The following is a 24,421-nucleotide window of genomic DNA, read 5'->3' on the forward strand; positions in this document are numbered from 1 at the left end:
TCCTCAAGAACCTCTGCAACCTAACGAAGGACCTTCAGAATCTCATATCCAATATAAGGACTCAAAGTACTTACAAATAGACTTACCCTTCACAAAATCTCAAGAATTTCTGCAGCTTGCCTAAGGAACAGGAGAACCTAAAAAAACTCTCTCTGAGGTGTCTCCACCAAACTGTGCTGGGTCGTTATATTGGAAATCTGGAAATACGTGATCATATTTATTACTGTGGAGAGCAACAACACAACATAACAGTCCATTCAAAAACAAGGACTCACACAAACACACTCAGTCATTACAAATCCTGCCCATAATCAAATTGTTATCAAGACAAAGAGAGACAGCAGTCAGCTGTTTTCACTTATCACACACACACACACACATACACACACACACACACACACACACACACACACACACACACACACAAACACTTTTGAGCTCAGCATTTCCTCGCCTCATTCATTCAGTTATTTATTTTCTCTTATTACTGCCGAGGGACCTGAGAGAGAGATATCGTTCACACAATGCTTAGCAAGTCAGAATTTTCTTGCTAAAACACAGAACTGTGTTTTAGCCATTTTAAGTATTCTCTGTAAAATTCAATAATACAAAGGTCGTCCAGAGATGAAAGGTTCGGATCAATGTTTAAACAGACTGTAAATAAAGATTTCAACATGTCTCTCCTTAGTGAATCAGTATGTTTGCTGCCATTTGGAGTCAAATGATGTGTTCGAAAAGTCCAAATCGTCTCCTTTCGAAACCATAATTCATGGAGCTTATTGGAAAATGTCCAAGGTCAAGGGAAGATGTGAAGGAGTAGTTGTAAGGAGTTAGGAAAGGAGACCACTTGAAAAACTAAAACAAACAGGACAGAAATGTTGAAATTCTATAAGAATGTGAGGAAAATACTGCACATCACACAATCATAATTCTCTCACTTTCCGTTCATTACAGCGCTTTCTCACTTATTTACACGCAGAGCTTCTTTCTTCTTCTCACTCTTTATCACATTCATGTCTCATCAACACATGTTACTGACGTGACTTCTTCTCCAGAGTCCTGCTGCTTCACGTTTGTAGATCCAGGATCACAGCTGCAGCCACATCGTGGATCATGATGGTGGATCGAGAATCAGAGACTGGGATCTCTTGAAAGGAACTTTCTAAATTCAAGCTATTGTTATTAGTGGCTCTCTCTGAGGTTTCTACATTTTTTCCCCTGTTAATAATGTTTTTATAGTTTTAATCTTGTTGAGGGTTAAGAACAGAGAATGTCCCAACTTGTACAGACAATATTCACAAATGGTGATTTGTGAATATTGGCTGTACAAATCAAATTTGATTGATTGATCGAGAGCAGTTAAAATTCGTAAAAGGGGGGGGGTCTAGTCGAACTGTTGTTGAATTTGACACAGACAGTCTGTGACCATGCCACTTTGCCGACATTTCTTACCAAAGTCTGTATTTGTGTCAATACCTGGCCACCATCATAAGCCCTTACATCGTTGCTTTCCATTGAGGATGCCTCAGTGACCACTGTGTGCAATGGTCACTGAGGCATTAGGCGTTCTCTTCTCTTCTAGTCTCTACCAGGCTCCTCTGTCTCTCTCTCTGTTTGTCTCTCAATTAAATTCAATTGGATTTGTATAGCAGCAAATTATAAAATACATTATCTCAAGGCTCTTTAAATAGAAGGCTAAGACTTTCGGGTTTCAGCATCTTGCCCAAGGACACTTCGGCATGCAGATGGGTCAGACTGGGGATCGAACTGCCGACCTTCAGGTTAGAAGACGACCACTCTACCCCTCAGCCACAGCCGCCCATATATATCAGAGGAAATATCATCTGCAAGTAAAGGAGTGATCCTCTGAAGAGCAGGAATGACATGATGTCTCACTCTGAGCCTAATGTGTTTTTTTATCATCAGATAAATTCTCTTTATTTTAGATTGATCAGGTCCAGTTTCTCACATGTGATGTTGGATACTTTTCATCATTTGTATTTTATGTCAACCATGTGAACACTTCTCCTCGGCTCTGAGGTATTTAAACATATGATTATGTGTTATTATTATTTTAATTTTTATTACTATGTTTTCATAATTTTCTCATCTGTAACATTTTTATTCTTATATTATGATCTTCAAACTGATTTTAGTTATTTCTTATTGTTTGCCTTCAATTCTTCATTTTATCTTGTAATGCACATTGTAGCCGTGTTATATAAATAAGGTGCATTATTATAATACAGTAACTTAGTCATATTTACAGCAGCAAAAAGAAGACTTCGTTATATATAACCCCGAAACCCATAAACGGGCGTTTTGGCTTTAATTCTCTTTTCGATTATTTGATTTGAATGTGTTTCTATTTTATTGTATTGATTGTAATTTAAATTTTAGTTTCAAGTTCGAAACTTTTATATTAAACGTGTGAAGTAAAATCAGTAGAATCCAGAACGTGTTGCAGCAGGAACTTTCTCCTGAAGAACCACAGAGGGAAATAAATATTCAAATGACCCTGGACTGTGGCTCCCTCCCTCCCGCCCGCACACGCTCTCTCCCCGGGCTCAGTCTTACCTCTTCTCCCGGGGCTGGTGCAGTGACAGCGGCAGAGCAGAAGCAGAAGCAGCGCCGCGGTTCCTCCTCCGGACAAACCGCACATGGCTGAATGGTAAAGTTCTCACACTGGATCCTCCAGGAGCGAAGACTCGTCCATGAGCTGCCGAACTGAGGAGGCTACGTGCGGGAGAGACGGAGGGAAAAGGTCCCGGGGGAGGGAGAGAGAGAGAGAGAGAGAGAGAGAGAGAGAGAGAGAGAGAGAGAGAGAGAGAGAGAGAGAGAGAGAGGAAGGGAGGGAGAGAGAGAGAGGAAGGGAGGGGGAGAGAGAGAGAGAGAGAGAGAGAGAGGAAGGGAGAGAGAGAGAGAGAGAGGAAGGGAGGGGGAGAGAGAGAGAGAGAGAGAGAGGAAGGGAGAGAGAGAGAGCGAGAGAGAGGGAGAGAGAGAGAGAGCGCATGTGTAGGTGTGTGTGAGAGAGAGAGACAGAAAAATACACCTCCACTGTTTCCACACCTCTCTCTCTCACTCAGGGGCGGTTCTGGCTAATTGGAGGCCCTGGGCAAAGAACAATTTTGAGGCCCCCCCAAAAAAATATATCTATTTTGACTATGTGTGTGTGTATGTGTGTGAGAGAGAGAGACAAAGAGAAAGAGAGAGAAAGTGATTAAATAAGTGTGTGTGAAATGGAGACTTGTCTGTGTGAGTGTGTGTGAGAAAGGGAGACATGTGAGTGAGTGAGTTAGTGTTTGTGTCATACTAACCCAGGGGTAGTCAACCTTTACTATCGAAAGAGCCATTTTGCCCCCTCTTCCCCCAAATTAAATCTGCCTGGAGCCAAACAAATATTTGATAACACAGGTTATAAAGTTATATATATAGTTATACAATATATATAAAAACTATAGTTTGTTGCATTTATTGAATTATAGAACGACAATAAAAAAACTGTTTAACTGGTATTTTAACCTGTTATAAAAAAGGAAAACACCAAACTCTTATGAAGAGGAGAACATAATACATGTGTAGGCCTACTTTGAATTAAATGAAACACAGAACTCTGCTTTTTTTGCTCATCTCCAGCTTGGTACTTTTCAGCAGATGCTGTGTGCTCGCTCTGGAAATGTCTTTCAACATGACATTTCTTATTGTTTGCTAATTCCTCGCCACATATCAAGCATACAGGTGTATGACAATGTATGGTGAATTGTCATACACCTGCATCGTTGCATCGTTGGCAGTGAAAGCAAATTAATCTGTCCACGCAGAATTAAACTCTCTGTTTACCTCATCTTCCATCCAGTCTGCATCTGAGAGCTCTGGGCTGTCCTTGACTTTCTTTTCACAAAACTCTTGAATCTCTGCTCTCAGGTCCCATACTGTTTTAAGCACTTTGTCCAGACTGAGCCATCTGACAGCTGTGTGGGAGCCTATGTCCCCATGTTCAGTCTCATGCTCCTCCAACAGTGCAATAAACTGTCTGTGATTCAGCTCCTGCCCTGATAAAGTTAACTAATTTAGTTACAACATCAGTAACATGATCCATTTTGAGCACTGACTTACACAACACCTCCTGATGTATAATACACAGGGTTCATACACATTTTTAACCCATGGATTTCCATGACTTTTCCATGACTTTCAATATCTTTAAACCAACTTTCCATGACCAAACATTTTGTGAGATCTCACTGTATACATGCAAAAGAGACTAAATTTAGTATTTAAGATAACAATGAGAATTTCAAAGCATACAAGTAAACCTTGAATTACACAAATGAGTGAGACAATAGTTTGATTGACGTCTGTTGTAACATATGGCATGTACTTTTCCATTTGTAGCCAAGCATGGTTAAATCTACACTTCCCTGGCGTAGTGCATTATCTCACCTGCTTCCCCACCGAACATTTCAATTAGTGTGAGATAGTATGCCTACTTATATTTTGAGCGTATTTCTTTTAAAAGCATATGAATTAATTAAAACTCAGCGTAAATGAACGACATGAAAATATGAATATAACAAATCTCCATGACTTCTCCAAAACGTTTGGGATTTTTTTCAAGCACTTTTCCAGGACTGGAAAATAAACATTTAACAATTCCATGACTTTTCCAGGTTTTTCATGTCCTCGATCCTTCTCGTTATGTTTCGTCCGTAAGAGTCTCTCCGTGCTTTGTCTCGTAGTGGCGGTTCAAATTGTAATCCTTAAAAACAGCGATCTTTTCTCCACAAACTAAGCACACGGCTTTCCCTTTGACTTCAGTAAATAAATACTTAGCAGTCCATGTCTCGTTAAAAACTCTATCTTTCTTCTCTTAACGTGGGCTGACATTTTTGCGGACTTTAGTAACTCACATCTCTTCTTAAGGCCTCAGTATGCTTCTCCGAGTCCGTTTCGGAATGACGGACGGACGGATCGGACGGACCCTTTTTGATTTATAGTTCTACGAGCCTTTTTATTGTGAAAACAATTCACCGCCAGAACAGTAGATGGCGAAACGGAAGTCGAGCTTAGACAAGCCTACCTCATGAGGTATATAGAAGAAGTCCACGCTGGTTTATTTACGTCCTCCCGGCTCCTCACACACAGTGAACGATGGCAACTAACAGAAAAAGGATGTTGATGACGCGACAGTTTTTGCTGAATAAAGTGACACCCAGCGGGTCAAAATGCTTTTGTTATCGTGTCTTAGCGCAGCGGTTCCCCGGTCTTGTTTCCAAACTGCGTTGCTAATTCAACAGCTGCAACAGCTTGAAGCTACACGGAGGCAGCTAGCTCCCCCCAGCTTCCACACACAGTCAGCACGGACAGCCGATACTAGCTACTACCAAGTGTTTGCTTCTAACCTGACGGTGTTTGAGAAACAGTGTCATGAGAGCCGTGGGATTAAAGTCAGCGGGTTTTTGCGCTGTTCCCACCGCAGTTAGCATGGTGGCTAGCCCGCTACCCCCGTTATCAAAGTTCGTTATAACCGTATGTGACCGTACACACATGCTGTAAGTGCTCTAACCAGCCACCGTCAGCCGGACACACTTGTCACAATAATCATAGAGTCGTAGTTGTGATTTTGGTTTATTGTGATGTAGGGAATGGAACAGGAAGTTTCCATTCCGAAATGCTGGCGTTAGCGGACCAATCACAGCCAAGTGCTATCCGTGGGCTGTCCGTCATTTCGACGTATAGTTAGAAAAATGAGCGCGGCACGAAAAGCTCTCCGAGGAGCCCGAGAGGCACGGAGAGGGCGTTCCACGTTGGAGAGGGCGGTCCTATCTGTCCGTGTCCGTCAAAACGCAGAAGCATACATTGGCCTTTAACTCCGTTCGCCAACACATCATCCGCTGGCGGCATTCAGGATGTACGTCAGGTAAATGTTAAAAAAAGGCACCTTCAAAATAAAAGAAATGTTGTTGTATTCTCTGCATGAATTTCACTTATTTACATGTGATTCCTAATATTCCGTTGACCTCACGCGGGCCGGTCACAGACAGCCAAAGGGCCGGATGCGGCCCGGGGGCCGTACAATGCCCAGGTCTGCTGTACAGTGTTGTGCGGGCGAGTCTGTGCGTGTGTGTCCCCAGACATCACACACACACAGGCTCCGCCCTCTCACATTTGCTCAGAGACACAGAGTGAGATCAGAGCTCGTTCCTGTTAAGCAGCCGGTCAGTGACAAACAAGACACAGTGTTCGAAAACCAAGTTGAAAAGAAAGTACGATGAAGCCTGTCTTGCTATTGGGTTCATATTGAATGAAGGAGGACATGAGGAGTGATTTATTTGAAAAATAAAGAAAGAAATCATAAATACGACGAGGCCCCCTGGTGGCCGAGGCCCTGGGCAACTGCCCGACTTGCCCAATGGGACGCGCCGCAGAAGCACAACACAGTGCTTAGAAGAGAGAAGAGAGAATAAAAAGCAGCCTAATGTGGAGCTGAGGCCAAAAGACGTGCAGGTGTCAGTGGGTCTTGATGTTTCAGTTGTCGGGGTGTAGCGGACCTGGAGGGGTTAGGGTCATGGTCAGGGTCAGGGTCGTTAGCTCTAACCCTAACCCTAGGGAGAAGAGCTTCTGCAGTTCAACAGTCACATCGTTCTGCAGGCGAGTGGTTGGTGGTGCAGCTGCTCAATGGGGGGGCATTCTTCCAAGTCGAGCAGGTACTACTGGTTGAACGCGGTGAGACAGCCCAAACCATTGTGAAGGCCAACGTTATAGCTACGGGCTGGGGGGGGAATAAACACTGACATCCCCCCAGACTGTCTACCGCAGAAATAAATGTATAATTTATTTATTAAAAAAAATGTAATAAGTAATTTCTGTTCACATGTGTAGAGTCTGCCTGTAAATCACGGAAAATATTAATAATTCACAGTTTTTCTTTCACTGTTAAAATCCCACATCAGCGTTTTCAGGTTTTTAAATGAATAAAAGATTGTCATTGTTTTCACCTCTGAATACACAGACCCCATACATACATACATATATATTTAATTATGTAAGACTTTCGTTATATGTTATTAATATTATTCTCTGCTGTGTCTGTTGAACAGTGTAACGAGCCTCTGGATAATTTTCTCTTACAGGTATAAATAAAGTTGTATAAATTTGAACGAATGATGATGACAGAGCTTGTCCACTTACTGTTTGTAGTAAAACGTAACATTTACTGGCCTCTCTCTCTCTCTCTCTCTCTCTCTCTCTCTCTCTCTCTCTCTCTCTCTCTCTCTCTCCCCCCTCTCTCTCTGTCTGCCCGCTTCCTGCAAACAAAGCAAAAATAATTCCCTTAATGGATTTTCTTGCTATTTGATTTGATCAAAACTGACATTTGTTGCCAGGCAGAAACACTTTGAATGTAGGTGATTGACCTATGACCTGATTCTGTTCTCCTGATAATAAGCTGGAATCATATTTGGTTTTAGATAAAGTGATTCTCACTTTTCCTTTAGCTGATTCTTAAAGTATTTCATTTTTTTCTTTCAAGAGAACTTTTGTAACATTTTCAAAATTACAGATTCAAAAAATAAAATGTTCTAAATCCTGGAGAAACAAAGTGTGAGCAGCTGCTCGTCTGTTGATGTTGATCCGTCAGTTCAAGGACAGTTTGACATGAAAACACACAGAGAGGAGGTGAAAACAGAGGAAGAGGAGGAGGAGGAGAAAAGAGAGAAGGGGGAGGAGGAGGAGGAGAAAAGAGAGGAGGAGGCGTCAGAGACGGAGACAGGAGAGTAAACTAATTTACCCAGATGGCTCAACTAAAGACCCTGACCTGAGGATATGGATTAAATATTGATTTTGTGTTAGAATGTGTGTGTGTGTGTGTGTGTGTGTGTGCGTGTGTGTGTTGACTCTTTGGCTGCTGTTTGTTCTGTTTGTCACAAACAGTTAAATTATATATTATTATTTGTTCATGTCACAAAAAGGATTCCTCATTGGAAACAAAATAAAAAGAACAACTTGTGTGACATTACAATTTTCTGAAAGAAACACGGACTTTGACTTGTTATTTTAATCAACGAAGAAACTGTTGTTGTTATTGTTGTCATTGTTGTCATTGGTTTGGTTTAGGTTTCGAAACTATTACTGATGTCAGTTCTCACATGTTTTTATCACGTGTATTATTGAGTCGTATATCTCGTCAGCTTATAGTCACCATGTTCTCCTCCTTGTTGTTTCCTCACTGTTCTCACTTCCTGTTTTATAAAGCTGTCTCCCATTGCTCTTATTCCTCAGTGTGCTGGTATACACATAAATGTGATCACAATATTCTCAAATATCTCATTAAATCGAACTGTTGGATGAAACTGACTTTAACAACATTAATGCTGAACATGAATCTGTTCATAGAACTGACAGAGGATCCGAGGTTCTCCTGTTCACTGAAACCTCTAAAGTCTGGTTTACTGAAACCAGAACCGGTTCTTCTTGTCCTAGGATCTTGGTCCATCTGTATAAACTGGAACAAATGTTTTGTATAATGTTTTAAATCTATCTTCCACCTAAACTGCTCTTTTTCTACAATCTGTACAACGTATCTGCAGAAAGTAGAAACCAGTAGACACTGCATTATTAATATGTCCTATATTACATTACATTACATTTCATTTAGCATAACTCTGATTCCCACTCACACTAACCCTAACACCTCAGGTGGTTACAAAGCACCTTGACGTCATCAAACGCTAATAAACCAAATCAAGAAGAAGAATAAAGATGATGACACGTCTCCTCCATAAATTCAGCTGAAGTATCTCAGATACAAACGCTGCCATCTTCTGGTGATGACGTCACTGTCATACAGAGTCTGTTCAGGAGAATAAACAGTTATAACGGTATAAACGGTTTGAAAGTTAAACAGGAGGCGTCTCCGTTTAAACAGATTGTTGTGGTGCTGCTGTGTGGGATCCTGGGAAATGTAGTCTTCACACTGAGATCATGGAACTACATGAAGATAGATATAACTGAAAGTGATGGAGTTCGTCAACTTCCTTGTATTCCAAACTTAGCGTATACTGCCCCCTGGCGACTCAAGTCATCACCACAGAAAATCAACCCAACAACTTAACTCCATGTTAACATGTCATTACTCTGCAGCGCCACCATCAGGTCGTGGATTGTGTCAGGACTGGGTCAGAGCCGGGATTGTCCCGGGACAGTGCGGAGCAGACGGGGCTGCAGGCTGCAGGAGCCCCGGTGCATGCCGGGATATATTTGTGTGTGTGTGTGTGTGTGCGTGTGTCTGTGTGTGTGAGGGGGGGGAGTGGTCTCGTGCAGGTCACGTGATCCAGGCCTTTGTTGATGTGAATCAAACCTCGCGAGGACAAAATAGGTCCAGGACCGAGCGCATCCGTCCATCCTCCCCGGCTCAGACTCTCCCTCTTCGGCCTGGATGCTGCTGGAGGCTCCGACCTTCACCTGGATCTGTGCGCCGCGCTGCGCTGCTTCTCCCTGCCTGTTTGAGAGCGAGGCCGCGGGGCTGGGGATGGAGGCAGAGTCCGGGCAGTGATCAGACTGTGGGGGTCGTTGTGTGAAGACCCAGGCCCTGCTGGGCTTTGTTGTCCCTTCGTGGCGGAGCCTCCTCCGGCTTCTCTCCTCGGATTTCAGCCTATTTCTGCTCCGGAGAAGAATCATGGAGAAAATCAGGGTCTGAGACCTTTTATTCTTTTTCTGCAGTTTCTGAAGAAAGAGTTTCTGAACCAGGATCCATCGAAGGAGAACATCTTTCTTATCAGTGGTCTCTTCACCTCCATTTATCTGTCACCTCTCAGTCTCCACCTCCCCCTCCTCCTCCCATCATGGCTCCAGCTCTCTGCTCCTCCTGGTTCATCTGCCTGCTGCTGCTTCTGGTTCTCCCCGGCGTCCGGAGCTCGTTCCCCCGCAGCGGAGTGAGCAGCAGTCCGGACTGCGGCCCCGGGAAGGCCGTCGACTGCCCAGGTGAGACCCGCAACAGCTGCTTACCTGAACGCGTCCCAGGTCAGCCTGCAGGGGGCGTTTTGTGTGTATGTGTGTGTGTGTGTGTGGGGGGGGGGGGGGTGTCAGAGGTCATTATTTATACTCTGACTGATCCAGGTGTCGTCCAAGTGTCTCTGTTGCCTTGACGACAGCAGCTGGATCCATCAGTTTTATCTCAGTGCAGTCACCACGGCAACAGGAAGATGAACTCCATAACATCACCTGCTTTGGAAATATTGTGTGAGTGTGTGTGTGTGTCTGTTTCAATCTTTGTGTGTGTGTGGTGACCACTCCTCATGTTCCCAGGCTCTATTCTGGGGTTAATGACAGGGTTGTGTGTAGCAGGGAGGAACAGGCTGAGATGAGGGAGCAGCTGATCGGACTCATGGTTCCATCAAACCAAACCATCTCTGACACGGCTTGAAGAACCAGATCTTCTCCATGTTGTTCAAAAAGAGGATTTGGAAGAAAAGAGAACTTTTAAATTCTCAGAATTCTGAGATTAAATTCCAAATTCCTCATTCCTAAAGATCTTTCTTAAAAATATGATTTAAATTTGAGTCTTCATAGTGAGATCATGATGACATAATTCCTACCATATGATCATAAATGATTTTTCAATTCGTATCAACTTAATGTTGTGTGTATAGATCATCTATACTGTGTGTGTGTTGGATCTGCTGTCATGTTGGAATCAGATGAGAAGAGAAGGAGCGATGAGGATGGAGAGAGATAATGAGGTCAGCAGAGCGAGAGAGGCAGAGTGATACTAAGAGAGAGAGAGGGAGAGCTTTCGCTTCACTGAACTTTAGACGATAGTTTGAGGCTGATCTGATCCACCCGTCACCACTGATCTCAGATCAACTTCATTCAGAGAGAGGACAGAGTTAACATGGCTAAGCACAAAGACCTGTAGGGTCAGGGTTCAGCCCCTGGAGGCCGGTGCATGCTTCTGCGTTTTCACGGGACCGCAAGGCTGTGATTGGTCTGCTAACTACATCCTTTCCGGAGTTGGAATTCCGATTTCATGCCTCATAATACCGGCAGAAACGGGTCAGTGACGGGTTATACAAGTGGTCATACTTTCGGATCTCTTCTGCCAAATCGTCTTCTATTTGGTCCATATTCGTTCTTCTAAATCTTCCGTTGTTTCTGCCGGTATTATGGAGCATGAACCAGACATGTGACTCCGGGAAGGACACATCAACAAATACAGGATCTCTGTCAGGTATCCAGCTGAACTAAACCTATCACAGTCAGGCTAAGTGGTCACATGACGCTGGTTATCAACTTTTTGAGTGTACACACAAATATACTGTAAAGAAAGAAGTAGACAGATTTTCATATTATCTATTAAATATCATAAGACTTTGATTCTATTTCTACTGTATATTGATATCAGTATACACATGTAGAATTGGGTTTGAAAACCCTAACCCTGCACCCAGTACATCAGTACCAGTGAGTGAAGCAGCTGCCGTCTGTGGCACTGGGAGCACTTTACTGGTCAGGCTGGTTCTGTTGGGCTCCAGCAGCTGACAGAGGTTCATCCTCTGAGGAGAATCTAGATCTTTCAGAAGCTCCTCAGAGGAGCTCAGAGGATCTTGTGGGTCTCTGAAGACCCTGGTCCTCCTCAGAGACTCCAACAACCAGCTCCACAGAACCTCTAAGAACATGATGTCATGGTTCAAAGGAAGGGCTGGTCAGTGGGCGGAGCTTAATACTGTTTGATCTCTTATCTCCAACTGACCCTGGAGCAGGTCAGCTGCTCAGCGTAAGTTACCATGGTGATTTACCTGATTACAAGTGAACGAGCTTCGTAAAAAACTGAAACTCTGAATTAAACCTGAAGTCACCTGATGACCTCAACTCCTGCTTGGTGGGTCATGGCCCACTTCTGGTTAAACAGCTGTGTGTCCATCCACCAAGTGTTTGTGTTCTCTTTACTTCTGTAACTGTGGCATGCTGGGAAATGTTTCTTTACTCAGAGACGTAGTTTACTGAAGACTGCCACCAGGGGGCAATCAAGAGGCTCTGCTTTGTTTTACACTTTATTTACAGTCTGTGATTGACTGTGGAGGGGAATCACCTTAAACATGTGGTGTCAGATTGGGCAGACAGAGAGGATCCTGGGAACAAGGTTTCTGTTCTGCTCTGCCTGCTGTGTGTGTGTGCGTGTGTGTGTGTGTTTCAGCAGGTTGTTGTGGCTGCCTCAGCACACTGTGGTATTCACTAATTACGGGGAGGCAGGGGTCACAACCCTTGTAATTACCATCTGTAATTGGCTGGCCTACAGGGCTCGACCAATAAGCTGCCATCATTTAAATACTACACTGGATAATGGTCTGTGTGTGTGTGTGTCAGTAGATAAACACTCACTGTTGTGTTTTGTGTGGGTTATGATGAGTATGTTCACTGCTTCAGATTGAAACTTCTCCACATTAGATTAGATTAGATTCAACACATCTGCTGGATTAGCATTCATTCATTTTGTGTCTGAATGTTTCCTCCTTCATTCTCAACCTGCTCTTGTTCACTCACTCTGTAAACGAATGCTTGATAAGGTTAGATCCAGACGTTTCACTGAGTCTGACCGAGATGTGTGTTCTCACAGAAGCTCCGGAACACGTCAGCAACATGTCAAGCTCCAGTTCAGGTCTGGAAACAGCTCGAAGGAAGAAAACTTCAAATCATCAAGATTCTACATGAAGCTGTTGAGATATGTGAGAGTCTTCAGTGGACCTATAACTCTGAGAGGGAGTGAGTTTGAACTCTTTTCTGTCCCTTGGTATTTTTCAGATCTGTCAGAGAAGAAGAGCGACCTCCGTGTGTGTGATTCTGGAACGTGTCGCTTCGGAGGAACCTGCCGCGAGAACGGAGCTGACATCAAGTGTGTGTGTCAGTTCCACGTGAGTCTCAGACACACACTTCTGTCTATCTTTGGACTTCATGCTAGTCACAGGTGATATGCTGATTGTCATCCAGTCATCTAAACACTGTGTGTTTGTTGCAGTGTCATAAGAAGTACGTCCCTGTGTGTGGGTCAAACGGGGACACGTACCAGAACGAGTGTTTTCTGAGGAGAGCCACCTGCAAGAAGCAGAGAGCCATCGGCATCCTGTCGGAGGGAGCCTGCTACCACGGTACACTCACACAGCCATTTCAACTCGTCTTTATTAGGGTTAGGGTTAGGGTTAGGGTTAAGTAGTGAGTTAACCACATGTAGCGGATACTGAAGCTATGGAGGGAACTGTCCCATCAGCCAGGGACTCTGAATGTGTGTCTGTCCTGAGCCAAGGATGAGTCATCATCAGAGAAAATTGATTTACAGAAAAGATTGAATGAAAAATGAGAGATTTTATATTATTTAAGATTGAACCTGGGACATGTATGATTCATAACACAGAGACTATTTCCTGTCAACTACTGACATCACTTCCTCCCTCTCTGTACGTCAGATGCTGGTTCAGGATCTGGAGACGGAGGTGAACAACTTCTTCTTCGTTTTTCTGATACAGTTGCTACAATGTTTTGAAAACACATGTCATTGTTGTTGACATTATTGATATTAATAGATATAGAACGTTGTCGTGACATGTTATGTCTGCAGATGACGAGGGCTCAGGTCGCGGTAAAAAGGCCTCGAAATGTGGAATCTGCAAGTTCGGAGCTGAATGTGATGAAGACTCTGAGGATACACTGTAAGTACACACACACACACACGCACACAAACACACGGTTAGATTGTGTGTTAAGATATTTCTTATTTTCTTATGCTTCGATGACATTACAAACGTAACCGTTTCAGTCCTTTTATCATTAAGCTTAGTAACACTTTGTAAAATTAGTTTTCTGTTTGATAGTGAACGTAGGACAACACATGGAAACAGCCGTCAAACTGAATCATAAAGTCTAATTATACCTTCAAAATAAACGCCTACTCCACAGAGGAGTTGATGATGAGTAGAACACGCCACTGCTACTCAAAGAAGTTTGTGTTTGTGTGTCCAGCTGCATGTGTAACATAGTGTGTAACGGCCACAACGACAACCCGGTGTGCGGCGGTGACGGCCTCACCTATGAGACGCCGTGCCACGTCCGAGAGGCGTCCTGCCTCAAGCAGCTGAAGATCGACATCAAACACGTGGGACGCTGCCAAGGTAACCAGATCAAAGGAAGAGGAGAGCGGTAGAGGAAAGGATGGAAAGATAACTTTAAAGATGGAAAGATAACTTTGGTCAAGTTTTCAAATTGATGCAACCAAGAAAACAATGTAACTATCATTTCAAACAGGCCACGAACTCTAAGTTTCATTATTTGATTCCATTCCAACACCATTAGGCACGTGGCCTTTTATCCAACTGTAGGAAATTATTTTGTTCATGGCAAACAACAAAGAAAAAACCCAATTAAGTTCCAATGTTAAATGTAAATTTGTATCCACGGAAGCCTCATGCACGTTACTACTTTTCCCATTAGCATTTTAGAAGGTAGAACTGTAATGTGCACAAACAGAATTCTCAGTAAGTCGGCTCCTGTACTTTTATTTTATTATTTTCATCTGTGTGAAGAGAGTTAGGGTTAGAGAGGAAACTTCTCTCTGCTGACATCTGCCCAAAGTCACTGTCCGTTGATCTGGCTTTCTGCTCCACGTCATTTATTAAATCAATAATCTCCATGTTAACTCCATTTGGCAAAGCAAACACTTGCTAGAATATGGCCGCTACCTGTTCTATATCAATAGGCATGAATGAGTTTGACATGAATGCAGCAATATCTTCCTTTACATGTAATTCAGCAAAACACAGATTGAACTCTGTGGCCACTTTGTCCAGGTGAGCAAAGTACTGCTCAGGGTGAAACGTGTCTCGTGACCTTTTCTCCAGGTCGGGAACATGTGTCCTCCTCCGGTTCTTTAGATGTGTGGTCCAAGCCCCGAGCCTTGAACCCCTTCACTTCTCATGTGGGGCAGGTGCTGCTGCTGGAGCTTGTGGCTGAGTTAGGTCCATCAGAAACCCAAGGTCCAGTAGCCACAGAGCATCTGATCGTTCCTTGTTGATGGAAAGGTCTTTATCTCAGAGTGCCAGTTAACAAATCACTGCAGCACTTTGCTTTGATTCCACCACTGGACATCAGCATGAAGAAGCAGGTCTCCATAAGCAGCACAAAGCTCATCCTCTAATGCAAGCAGCCCTGAAGCACGTTTATTCTAATCAAGTTTATCAGTTTGACCTCCAGTGTCAATCATGAGAAAGGTCCAAGACTTCCTAGCCAAGGCCTGCTGATGAATTACACAGTAATAATTCAAAAAGTTCGGTAGTAGTTGCCACCAGTTTACGGATAATGATGTCATTTTCTCGAACATGTTTTTAATCTCGATGTAAATATTCTCACCTCTCGTTCTCTCCCTGAACTGCAAACGAATGAGGAAGTCCTCCATCAAGCTGAGCTGTGTCCATTAATAATCACAGGCTGACGAGTCCTTTAACAGGATTAGAAAAACAGAACCTGTACAATCAACTGGAAAGAAAAGTAAAGATGGAAGGAGTCAAGAGGAGGAGAGTAAAGATGACAAGAAAAGGGAGAGGATGATAGATGGAGCAAATTGTTCTGGAGAAAAAGAATAAGAGAGGGATAGAAGGATGAGGACAAAACAGGAAAAGAAGGATGCATGGTGAAAAGAAAACAAGAACAGAAAGGAAGTATGGAGGAATTAAAGAGAAAACATGAGGAAGGGAGGAACATGTGCATAGAGAGAAAAGGATGAATAAGAGGGTAGAAGATGTGAAATGAAGGGAAAGTCAAATAAGAGGAGAAAAGGAGAGGTAGATGATATCGGGGTCAAACAGAAGAGAAGAAAGAAGAGGTCTCTGTAATAATAATATTTGAGGAGAAATTAACAAAAATGTTGAAAAACTTTTCATTTCTCAGAGAAAAAAACTTTCAATAAAGAGAGTAAATCATTTTCTTGTGTTTCAGACAAAAACAGGAAGGACGACGGCATCAAGACCAAACCCGACATTTACAGTAAGACCCCCCCCCCCCCCCTGCAGTTAGCCTGTCCTTATGAAACGAAGCCCATCAGAAACCAGTGTCTCTCTTTGTGTCCAGGTGTGTCCAAGCCCGGTGAGGGGGAGGGGTTTGTGGACAGCGTGACTCCGTGTTCTGAGGACTACGCTCAGTTCTGTGAACACGGACAATGTGAGATGAGACACAACCTGGCGACCTGCAGGTAAATATCTGTAAATATGTTTGTGGACTCCCAACATGATGGCTCTTCTTAAGTGAAGATCAATTATCTGTATCGCCCCCTGGTGGCTGCCTGTAATTTGGTCGTAAATCCCTCCTCCTCGTTGACGGATGGGACACGGAGCAAACTAAAATCAAAGTAGACGTTAAATAAATGTTTGTAAAGATGTTTCTGTCATTTCAGGTCGTTCTCATCTCTCTGATGTTTGTTCAAGTGTTTCTGATCAGTTTGGTTCGAATCAGTTATTTAGTAATATAAAAACAGGCATCATGATTGACAGCTGAGACTGACTCAGGATTGGTAGAGTGTGTGTGGGCGGGGCTTTGATCCCTCGGCCCACGATCACACAGACTGAAAGATGTCATCACAAGATGTCAGCGTTTGCATCTGAGATATTTCAGCTTCTTTTCTGGAGGAAGTGGAGACGTGTCTTTATTTACACTCACTTCTTTTTCTTTGTGTGGTTTAATGTCAAGGTGCGTTAACGCCATCCACTGTTCTACTTTATACTCACTTGGTTCTGACCTTAATTCTTAACCCGCTGCAAAATGTCTATTTGACTTTTATTGTGAAACTTAATTTGTTCAATGAAATTGTCAGATCTGAAATATGCTGAATCTGTGTGTGTGTGTGTGTGTGTCAGGTGTGAGGCAGCATACGGCGGTCCTCAGTGTGACCAGCTGCTGGACTTCAACATCCTGTACGTGGTGCCCAGCGGACAGAAACTACACTACGTCCTCATCGCCGCCATCATCGGGGCCGTTCAGATTGCAGTCATCGTGGCTGTGGTCATGTGCTTTACCAGGTGATCACACTCACATCTGGACTGTTCATCTGTAAACAGGAAGTGTGCCGTAGCTGCAGCAACCTCTGTCAGCCAGCAGAGGGTGCTGTACTTTATCAATGTGTTCTTTGGTAACTAGGGTTCATCCCATGAACCAGACACCTGATGTCACCAGGTTTATTTTTGCCGTGTTTCCTACGGCAGCCCAGAATGGACAAACCAAACACTGACACTACAGATAACTTTTCATGGTGTATGTCACCAAATGGCCACCGTAGATTCTCTAGACACTTCTTCTTCTTTGTGAGTTTATTGGTGGGTGGCCACCAATGTCAAGGTGCATTATTGCACTGAATCGTAAACTCGAACCCTTTAAACACAGTCTTGAGTTAATCCTTTGATCAGTGGATGGTCAGACAAAGCTTCAGTTCATTCATGTGACAACATCTGTGCCATCTCCATGATAACTGAGACAGCTCATAAACGTCCTGTCCACTTAAATGTTTATATTGAACAAAAAAGATATAGATTTTTAAAAACGCCTTCAAAAATATAGAATTTAAAAACTCACATGTGTGAAACACAGTCAATCAGCGTTTGGAAAATACGGATGCCACAGTTGTCTTCGCACTGTTGCTTTGTATGTCAATGTAAGTCTGCTGACCCTAACCCTGTCGTATCCTGCAGGAGGTGCAACAAGACGAAGCGTGGGCGGAGACAGAAGCAGCACCTCGGGCACTTCCCGTCAGGAACGTCCTCCAGGATGATGTAGCTGCTCATGTTTTTGAGAAATACAGTTTTTCGTACCACACAGACAGACTGCATTTTTGATATCTCAACTTTTTGGTGCCTCCTAATTCCTTATTTTTCAAAGATAATTTCTGACTTTCTTCAGGGGCCTTATTTTGAAATGTTCCTCCATGTTTGATTCCTTTTGTTTGACTCTAAGTTCTGCATCAGTCAGAACAGAGACGTACAGTTTGGTCGGTGTTGGCCGTGATGCTCTCGTCCTCTCAAATCTGAATCTCTGTGGATCCTGCGACAGGAAACTTAATTTATCTGATTGTACCGTCCAAATGTTTCCCTTTGTTTTCACCCTGTGAGATGCAGACTGTCTTTGCTTCTGTGCTTTTGTTTAGATTTATTTTTGAAGGTAAAATAGATAATTAATTCAACCTTGTTTACATGGTGCGTACGTTAGGATTATGGAAAAACAGCCATTGAATATTTAATTCTGACAAATACCACCATATTTATCTGGTTTGAATTTGCTTCTTTGAAACTTCAGAAACTGTATTTGTGATCAATCTTAACGTCCTGGATGTGCAAACTTTAAATTCACTGATGAAATTGTAGCAGCTAGTGTAGTTATTATTTTAAAAAAAAAAAACTCAAATGTTTTTATCAGAGTTTAACATTTAAAGTTATAATATATAACGTTTTCACTTTAGAATCTAAAAAGTAATTTAACACTTATCAAGGTAACAGTGCGTTTCATTTATTGCATCATAATCCGGTTTGTGCATGTGTCAGCAGTCAGAGGAGAATTCAGCTCCTCATCAAACCTCCTAAACTATGAAGGAATCCAAACCTGGACAAAGACTCCAACTCCCATGATCCCACACTGCTCCACCACTACACACAACTGTAGTTAGTGTGTGGCTAATGCCCACTGGTGTTTACATTCCTTCATTTCAATTCACTTGTTTAAAGACAAATGAATTCCGATTATTTTTTAAGTTAAACATAATTTCGTTACATATGACTTGACTTTTATTGTTGTAAGTTTTAACAACATTTTTTAACAGAACACATCCACATGCCCCTTTCATGTTTAAAGGTCACTGTGCATCACTTTGTTTCACGCTGTTTTTCTCAATCACTGCTGCTCATGTTGACATTTTCAGATTCCTTGTTGACAACGTGCTTTAACGCCTTAATGCTGTGGGGGGGGGGGGGGGGGGCGCTCTTATCAGGACCACAGGGTCATCGGGATCACTCCTGCAGCAGACTCATCAAATGTCCGTATTTTGCTGCATCTCACAGGATAAACATTTAATTGTTATGTATATCAGATTAACTTTAATTCTTTTTTATTTGTTTGATGAGAAGTACCTGAATACCAAAATGCTGTTTTTTCTATTGCTTAAAAAAGAATAAGATACAAGCTGACATGTACAGGATGTTGTTAGAATTATTCTATTGGTAAATTTTTTTGATGACACCATTCTGGAAATTGATTCCAATGGTCTCTGTTTTTTGACAATGGGATAATAATTTAAATGAATGTGTTCTTTTTTATGGTCGAGCTCCTTTAGTCTTTTATGATTTGTAATGCTGGATTGAAGTGTCCGTGTTGGTTGATATGTGGTAGAAGGAATAGATGAGTTTCCTCAAGCATCACATTTATTGGAGCGTGTGTGAAGCTGCGCTCGGTCACGTGACGCCTGATGGAGTCAGTCGGATCTGACTGTGGATGTTGCATGAAACAGTGAAGTTGTTGTTTAGACTGTGCTGTATTTGAACTAGAATTAAATTATGATGTTTGAAGTCACTGTGTCAGAATTTATTAAGATGCTGAAGCTTAATTGTTATAGTTTGACATTGAACCATATATTTTATTTTTCTTCTGAAAGAACAATTACATACATGTTAATACATATTATTATATAAAACTGTTATTGAATGTCTCTATAGATTTTATCTCTTTCCATTGCAAACTGAACATTTTCAGCTGATACTAGAAAAATTAACCCTGCGTCCTCCGTGTTAGATGGGATGGATCACTTTCTCAAAATGTCCTCAAAAAGACAGTCTTACATTTTTTTGTATTTCAGGGTTTAAGTCTCCAGTTTTACAAAAAATAATATAAGAATATGACAGTTTGTACATAACAAGATCAGTTTTGACCCCTAACCTCGATATTAAAAAGAACACATTCTAACTTTAAATATTATCTTATGTGTGTAGACTAAGTATTTAAGCCTTTAGGACTTTTATTTGAATAAAGCTAAAAAATCACAGATAAATAAAAATAATAGCAGTTCGACGTGTTTTTATGTTTTGTTTTCCCACAACTCACACATGACCATTTTTTCTCCACTTCTGCGTAGAGGTCATTGGAGTTATCAGTTTCCTCTCTTGAACACGTTCACCTGTGTATATACCGTGTCCTGCTGCTGTCCACTGTCCAGCAGTGAGTCTGAGGACAGCCCAGCTCGTTGCCTGGAGAACTCAACCTCACTGTAGTGGATGTTTTCTTCCTCTGTTCTTGTGGCTGAGTTTGTGATGACCAGCTCTTCTCCTGTTTGACTCTGTAACAAAAATAAATCCAACAGGAAACATGATGTCAACATACGTCATTACCAGAAAAATATTCAGGTGGTTAATATCAGATTATGTCTCAGCACAGACACTGCATTATAGTAACTGACAACATCTAAATGGACACCAATAATTATGATTTGTGGTGAAACGCTAATAGAACATTAGAATATCTGTGATCTGCATCACCTCTAATGCTGTCCCGTAGCAACAGAGCTGCAGTCGGACAAAGTTTTAATCTCCCTTCTCATTTTGAACAAGTGTAATATGAGCTGTTCGGTGAAGTTGATGCCTGATATTAACGTTTAAAAGTGTAAACTGGGGACATTTTGGTCTCGTCACTTGCCCCCCCCAGTTTGTCACAGAAGCACAAAGACACAGTAGGATAGTTTGGCTTGGGAAGGTTCCACCCATAAGGATTAAATCCTTTGTTGCTCTGGAATGAATGAACATCTACTGTTTTTCATCGACAGTCACAGCTCTTGTTTAACACTAACTCGGTTCATGTGTCGCTGATAACCGTATGTCAAATCTGGTTAATATCAGCATATTGTTTCCATGTAAATGTGACAACTGTCTCATTATATGTTTTCCCACCTGAGTCTGTTGTACTGCTGCATGTCTTGACTTCAAATACCTGGAAACAAAACAGGATTTTAGATGAGTAATCATGAATTTAAGGTTAAGTATAAAATACTTGACTTAACATCCAAAGACTGATGGATGTTAAGTTAAAATGTCAGCATCAGTAAACAAGTCATGACACATGTTTTGAATTTAGAAACTCACCAAACGAAGATAATTGAGCAGATGAGAAGGACGATCCCAGCAACTCCTCCAAGAACTGGTTCCCATCGTAGAGGTTCTGATGGAAAAACAAGAGGAGGTTGATTCTCCTGAAGAAGATGTGATTCATTGTGGACAAGCACTGATGTGATGAAGCTATGCTCAGCTAATGGTATGAAGTTGTGATTGGGGATTTTGATACATTTTTGTGAAAGTTTAATTTGTTTGGTCTGGTGGATCCAGTTTGGCGTATTCTGTATCGTGTTGGCATCAGATAATGGTGGTCGACCACGACCGAGGTAGCAGTTGATGATGGATCCTGATGGCGGCAGTGGACAATGACTGTGGACTATAGTTGATAGACAATGAAGTTGATAGACAATGCTCACGTGCACAGAAGCAGCATGAGCACGAGGAGAAGAGCTGCAGCTGGAGGGCAGAGAATCTGTCTAAGCAACAAAATGTCTGCTGGCAAGAGAAGGTTTGAGCACAAGCAGAATGTATTTGACTGCAAGCGCAGGGTTTTGAGTGAAAGCATTCAAATCTGAACATGAACACAATAAGTCCTGCTCTGAAACTGAAAGTCCAAACTCTTGAACGAAGAGACGAGAACATGTATTGATAACCATGACTATGTAAAGGGCTAACGTAAGTATGTGTGCGGGACAGTAATAAAAAGTCAGAACAGCTGCAGAAATTAAAGCTCGGATTGGGTTCGGACAAAAAAACGGAATAACTATCCCATTGGGTCAAAGTTATTTTTCTCTGGGATTATCCTTCCATTACATCTTCTCCCTCTTCTCTGTTGGTTCATCTGTTCAGTTTGCACATTTGCTTCCTGTTCACTCACGCTTGTTATCATTGTGTTTCTTGTCCTTGTTGTTGAGGTTTTTGTGTGTTTTGGGTTACTGAGTTCTAACTGCTAACAAGGTTTGTCACTAATTATTCTGTCGCACGAACCTGCTTTGCCTTATTTGTTTCCTGCTTCTTATAAACCTCACAATACGGCACTGTATCACATTCCAAGTGCTCCCAGACAAAAAAATAAGACAAACAGAAGAATAAAATGAGAAAGCAGTAGATGAGATTTACATTTGTGGGTTAGGGTTAGGGTTAACCCTAACCCTAACCCTGATGATAAATGCTGATAAATGCTGTGCAAATAAAAACTGATTGGTTGATTGAAAATCACAATCTCTCTTACCTGTAATGTTTATTTGAAGAGGATGACAACCAGCTGTTGCAGTGAACGATTGTCCTTCAACTCGGAAGAAGTATTTATCTGTGTAGTTTTTTTTCAAACTGGAAAATACACTGGTGCAGTTTTTCTGGTTCAGATCTCCGATAATCTCTACTTGATAGACGTTGTCTGTCCTGCTGCCATTGAAGATCACATTTTTTGGAGAATTTTCAAATCTGGAGTCACTTTTAATCCACACACCGAAGTTGTTCCCTGTAAAGTTTTTTTCTGTTTTAGCCCTAAAGTTACAGGGGATCTGCAAACAGGATCCACTCAGTGCTTCCATCGTCTGTGGTGCAGTGATGTTGAGTGCTGTGGTCGTAAGACAAACAGCCAAAGCTGTAAACAAAGCGTAAGGAGAAACTTCAGCATCGTCTGTCATGGTGTGTTTAACCTTCTCCTGTAGCTGAGAATTTCCAGTTATAATTGATTCAAGTAACTTAACCAACAGCTCACCTGAAACAAAGAGAACACTGACTAACAAGAGGATTGTCATCATCTTCAAAACTGTTTCAAACAATCTGCAAACAGAACAAACGTATTTCCGAACACTCCTTTTGAGTTGTTGTGAAAACGTCATCTCTACTGAAGCAACTTCCTTCTTCAATTTTTCACAGGAAACATGTGTCATACCAGCTGACTTCTCTACCCATGAGTATGGTTTTGAAATAAATGGTGTTTGTATGTGTGCAGAACACAAAAAAATGAAATATGAAGGGATTAGGAAGTATACATGATCTAGGTTTAGGGCAGGGGTAGGCAATCTTCACTATTGAAAGAGCCATTTAGGTATTAAGTTATATAGTTATACAATATATATAAAAAACTATAGTTTGTTGCATTTATTAAATTGTAGAACGACAATAACACAACTGTTGACATTTAACTGCTATTTATACCTGTTACAAGAAAGGAAAACACCAAACTCTTATGAAGAGGAGAACAAATACAGGGTTAGGATTAGGGATGAAAGCACATTGGAGAAGGAGATATTCTTGAATTACTTTTTTTCTGAAGGTCGTAGAGACTTGGAAAGTGGTTTCTATTGAACTAATGTGGGTCCTGCGGATCGATTGGTGCCATCCCCGAGCTCCTACGACCTTCGGAAAGGGTCGAAGTAGCAAATGGCCGAAAACCCGAGGAGATATTCTTGAATAACTTTTTTTGTGAAGGTCGTAGAGAGTGGGAGAGGGCATTTGTTTCCGGCAAGTGGGGTATTGCGCATCGATTGGTACCATTTTCGAGCTTCTACGACCTTCGGAAGGGGTCGAACGCCCAAATCCCCAAAAGTGGGCGGGGCTAGTTGGGAATTTCTGATTTCTGGTGGAATTTCTGTGGATCTTACCTGCATTCTTGCCTTTCAGGCTGAATGAAGAGGGGCCTGATGTGTGTCCAGACCACTGGCTCCTTGGCCCCCCATGATTGGGCCCCCTGAAGAGTTCCTGTGCCCCCTGAAGAGCTCCTGTGCCCCATACACCGCACGTCCCAAGGAGATGCTTCACTCTCATTCTTCCAAGCGACTGATTTTGGATTTCTCAATCATGATTTGTCTAATGAGCTGCTGTTTGATCTGTGGGGCACTTGTATTGTGTGTGAGTTCACCTTGGTTATGGTTTTTCCTGAATTTTGAATTTTGAATTTGATGTGATCAAATGATATTTCTGAGGAGAATTCTCTGTTGGGATGGTGAATATCCTCTAATTTTGAGTTTTGGTGTCTTCTATGCCGAGATATTTGAGAGAAACGGGATTGTAATTAGGCACCCTCATTAGCATAGCCTGCTGAGGAGATATTCTTGAATAACTTTTGTTGTGAAGGTCGTAGAGACTTGGAAAGGGCGTCTGTCTCTTCCAAACGGGGTACTGCGGATCGATTGGTACCATCCCCGAGCTTCTAGGACCTTGGGAAGGGGTCGAACGAGCGAATCTGAAAAGTGGGCGGGGTTAGGTTTAGGCAAGGGGTGGTGTGGTTAGGGTAAGGGTTAGGGTAAGGGTAAGGGTTAGGGTTAGGGTTAGGGTTAGGATTAGGGATGAAAGCA

The 24,421-nt window shown here is 42.2% G+C and overlaps 3 protein-coding genes across 3 annotated transcripts in view; 1 reads left to right on the plus strand and 2 right to left on the minus strand.

Annotated features, from left to right (window-relative positions):
* Positions 1-2,803, minus strand: part of LOC128425749 (melanoma receptor tyrosine-protein kinase) — a 23,471-nt gene extending 20,668 nt beyond the window's left edge. Inside the window, exon 1 of the mRNA XM_053412520.1 lies at positions 2,578-2,803. Within this exon, the coding sequence (XP_053268495.1) occupies positions 2,578-2,662 (85 nt within the window). The 5' untranslated portion in view covers positions 2,663-2,803. The remainder of the gene's footprint in view (positions 1-2,577) is intronic.
* Positions 2,804-9,344: 6,541 nt separating this feature from the next.
* On the plus strand, positions 9,345-19,647 carry LOC128425878 (tomoregulin-1). Its single transcript, XM_053412710.1, has 10 exons — positions 9,345-9,981; positions 12,799-12,908; positions 13,013-13,142; positions 13,458-13,484; positions 13,610-13,700; positions 14,011-14,159; positions 15,979-16,026; positions 16,111-16,231; positions 16,893-17,054; positions 17,721-19,647. The coding sequence occupies exons 1-10, from the start codon at positions 9,843-9,845 to the stop codon at positions 17,803-17,805; spliced, it is 1,062 nt and encodes a 353-aa protein (XP_053268685.1). The 5' UTR covers positions 9,345-9,842; the 3' UTR covers positions 17,806-19,647.
* LOC128425544 (uncharacterized) lies at positions 18,416-22,980 on the minus strand. The gene is made up of 5 exons (XM_053412176.1): positions 22,840-22,980; positions 22,274-22,722; positions 21,147-21,592; positions 20,955-20,994; positions 18,416-20,347 (listed from the first exon to the last, which is right to left on the minus strand). The coding sequence occupies exons 1-5, from the start codon at positions 22,961-22,963 to the stop codon at positions 20,162-20,164; spliced, it is 1,245 nt and encodes a 414-aa protein (XP_053268151.1). The 5' UTR covers positions 22,964-22,980; the 3' UTR covers positions 18,416-20,161.
* Positions 22,981-24,421: the final 1,441 nt, after the last annotated feature.

Source organism: Pleuronectes platessa, chromosome 20 (assembly GCF_947347685.1).
Source record: "Pleuronectes platessa chromosome 20, fPlePla1.1, whole genome shotgun sequence".
Taxonomy (NCBI): domain Eukaryota; kingdom Metazoa; phylum Chordata; class Actinopteri; order Pleuronectiformes; family Pleuronectidae; genus Pleuronectes; species Pleuronectes platessa.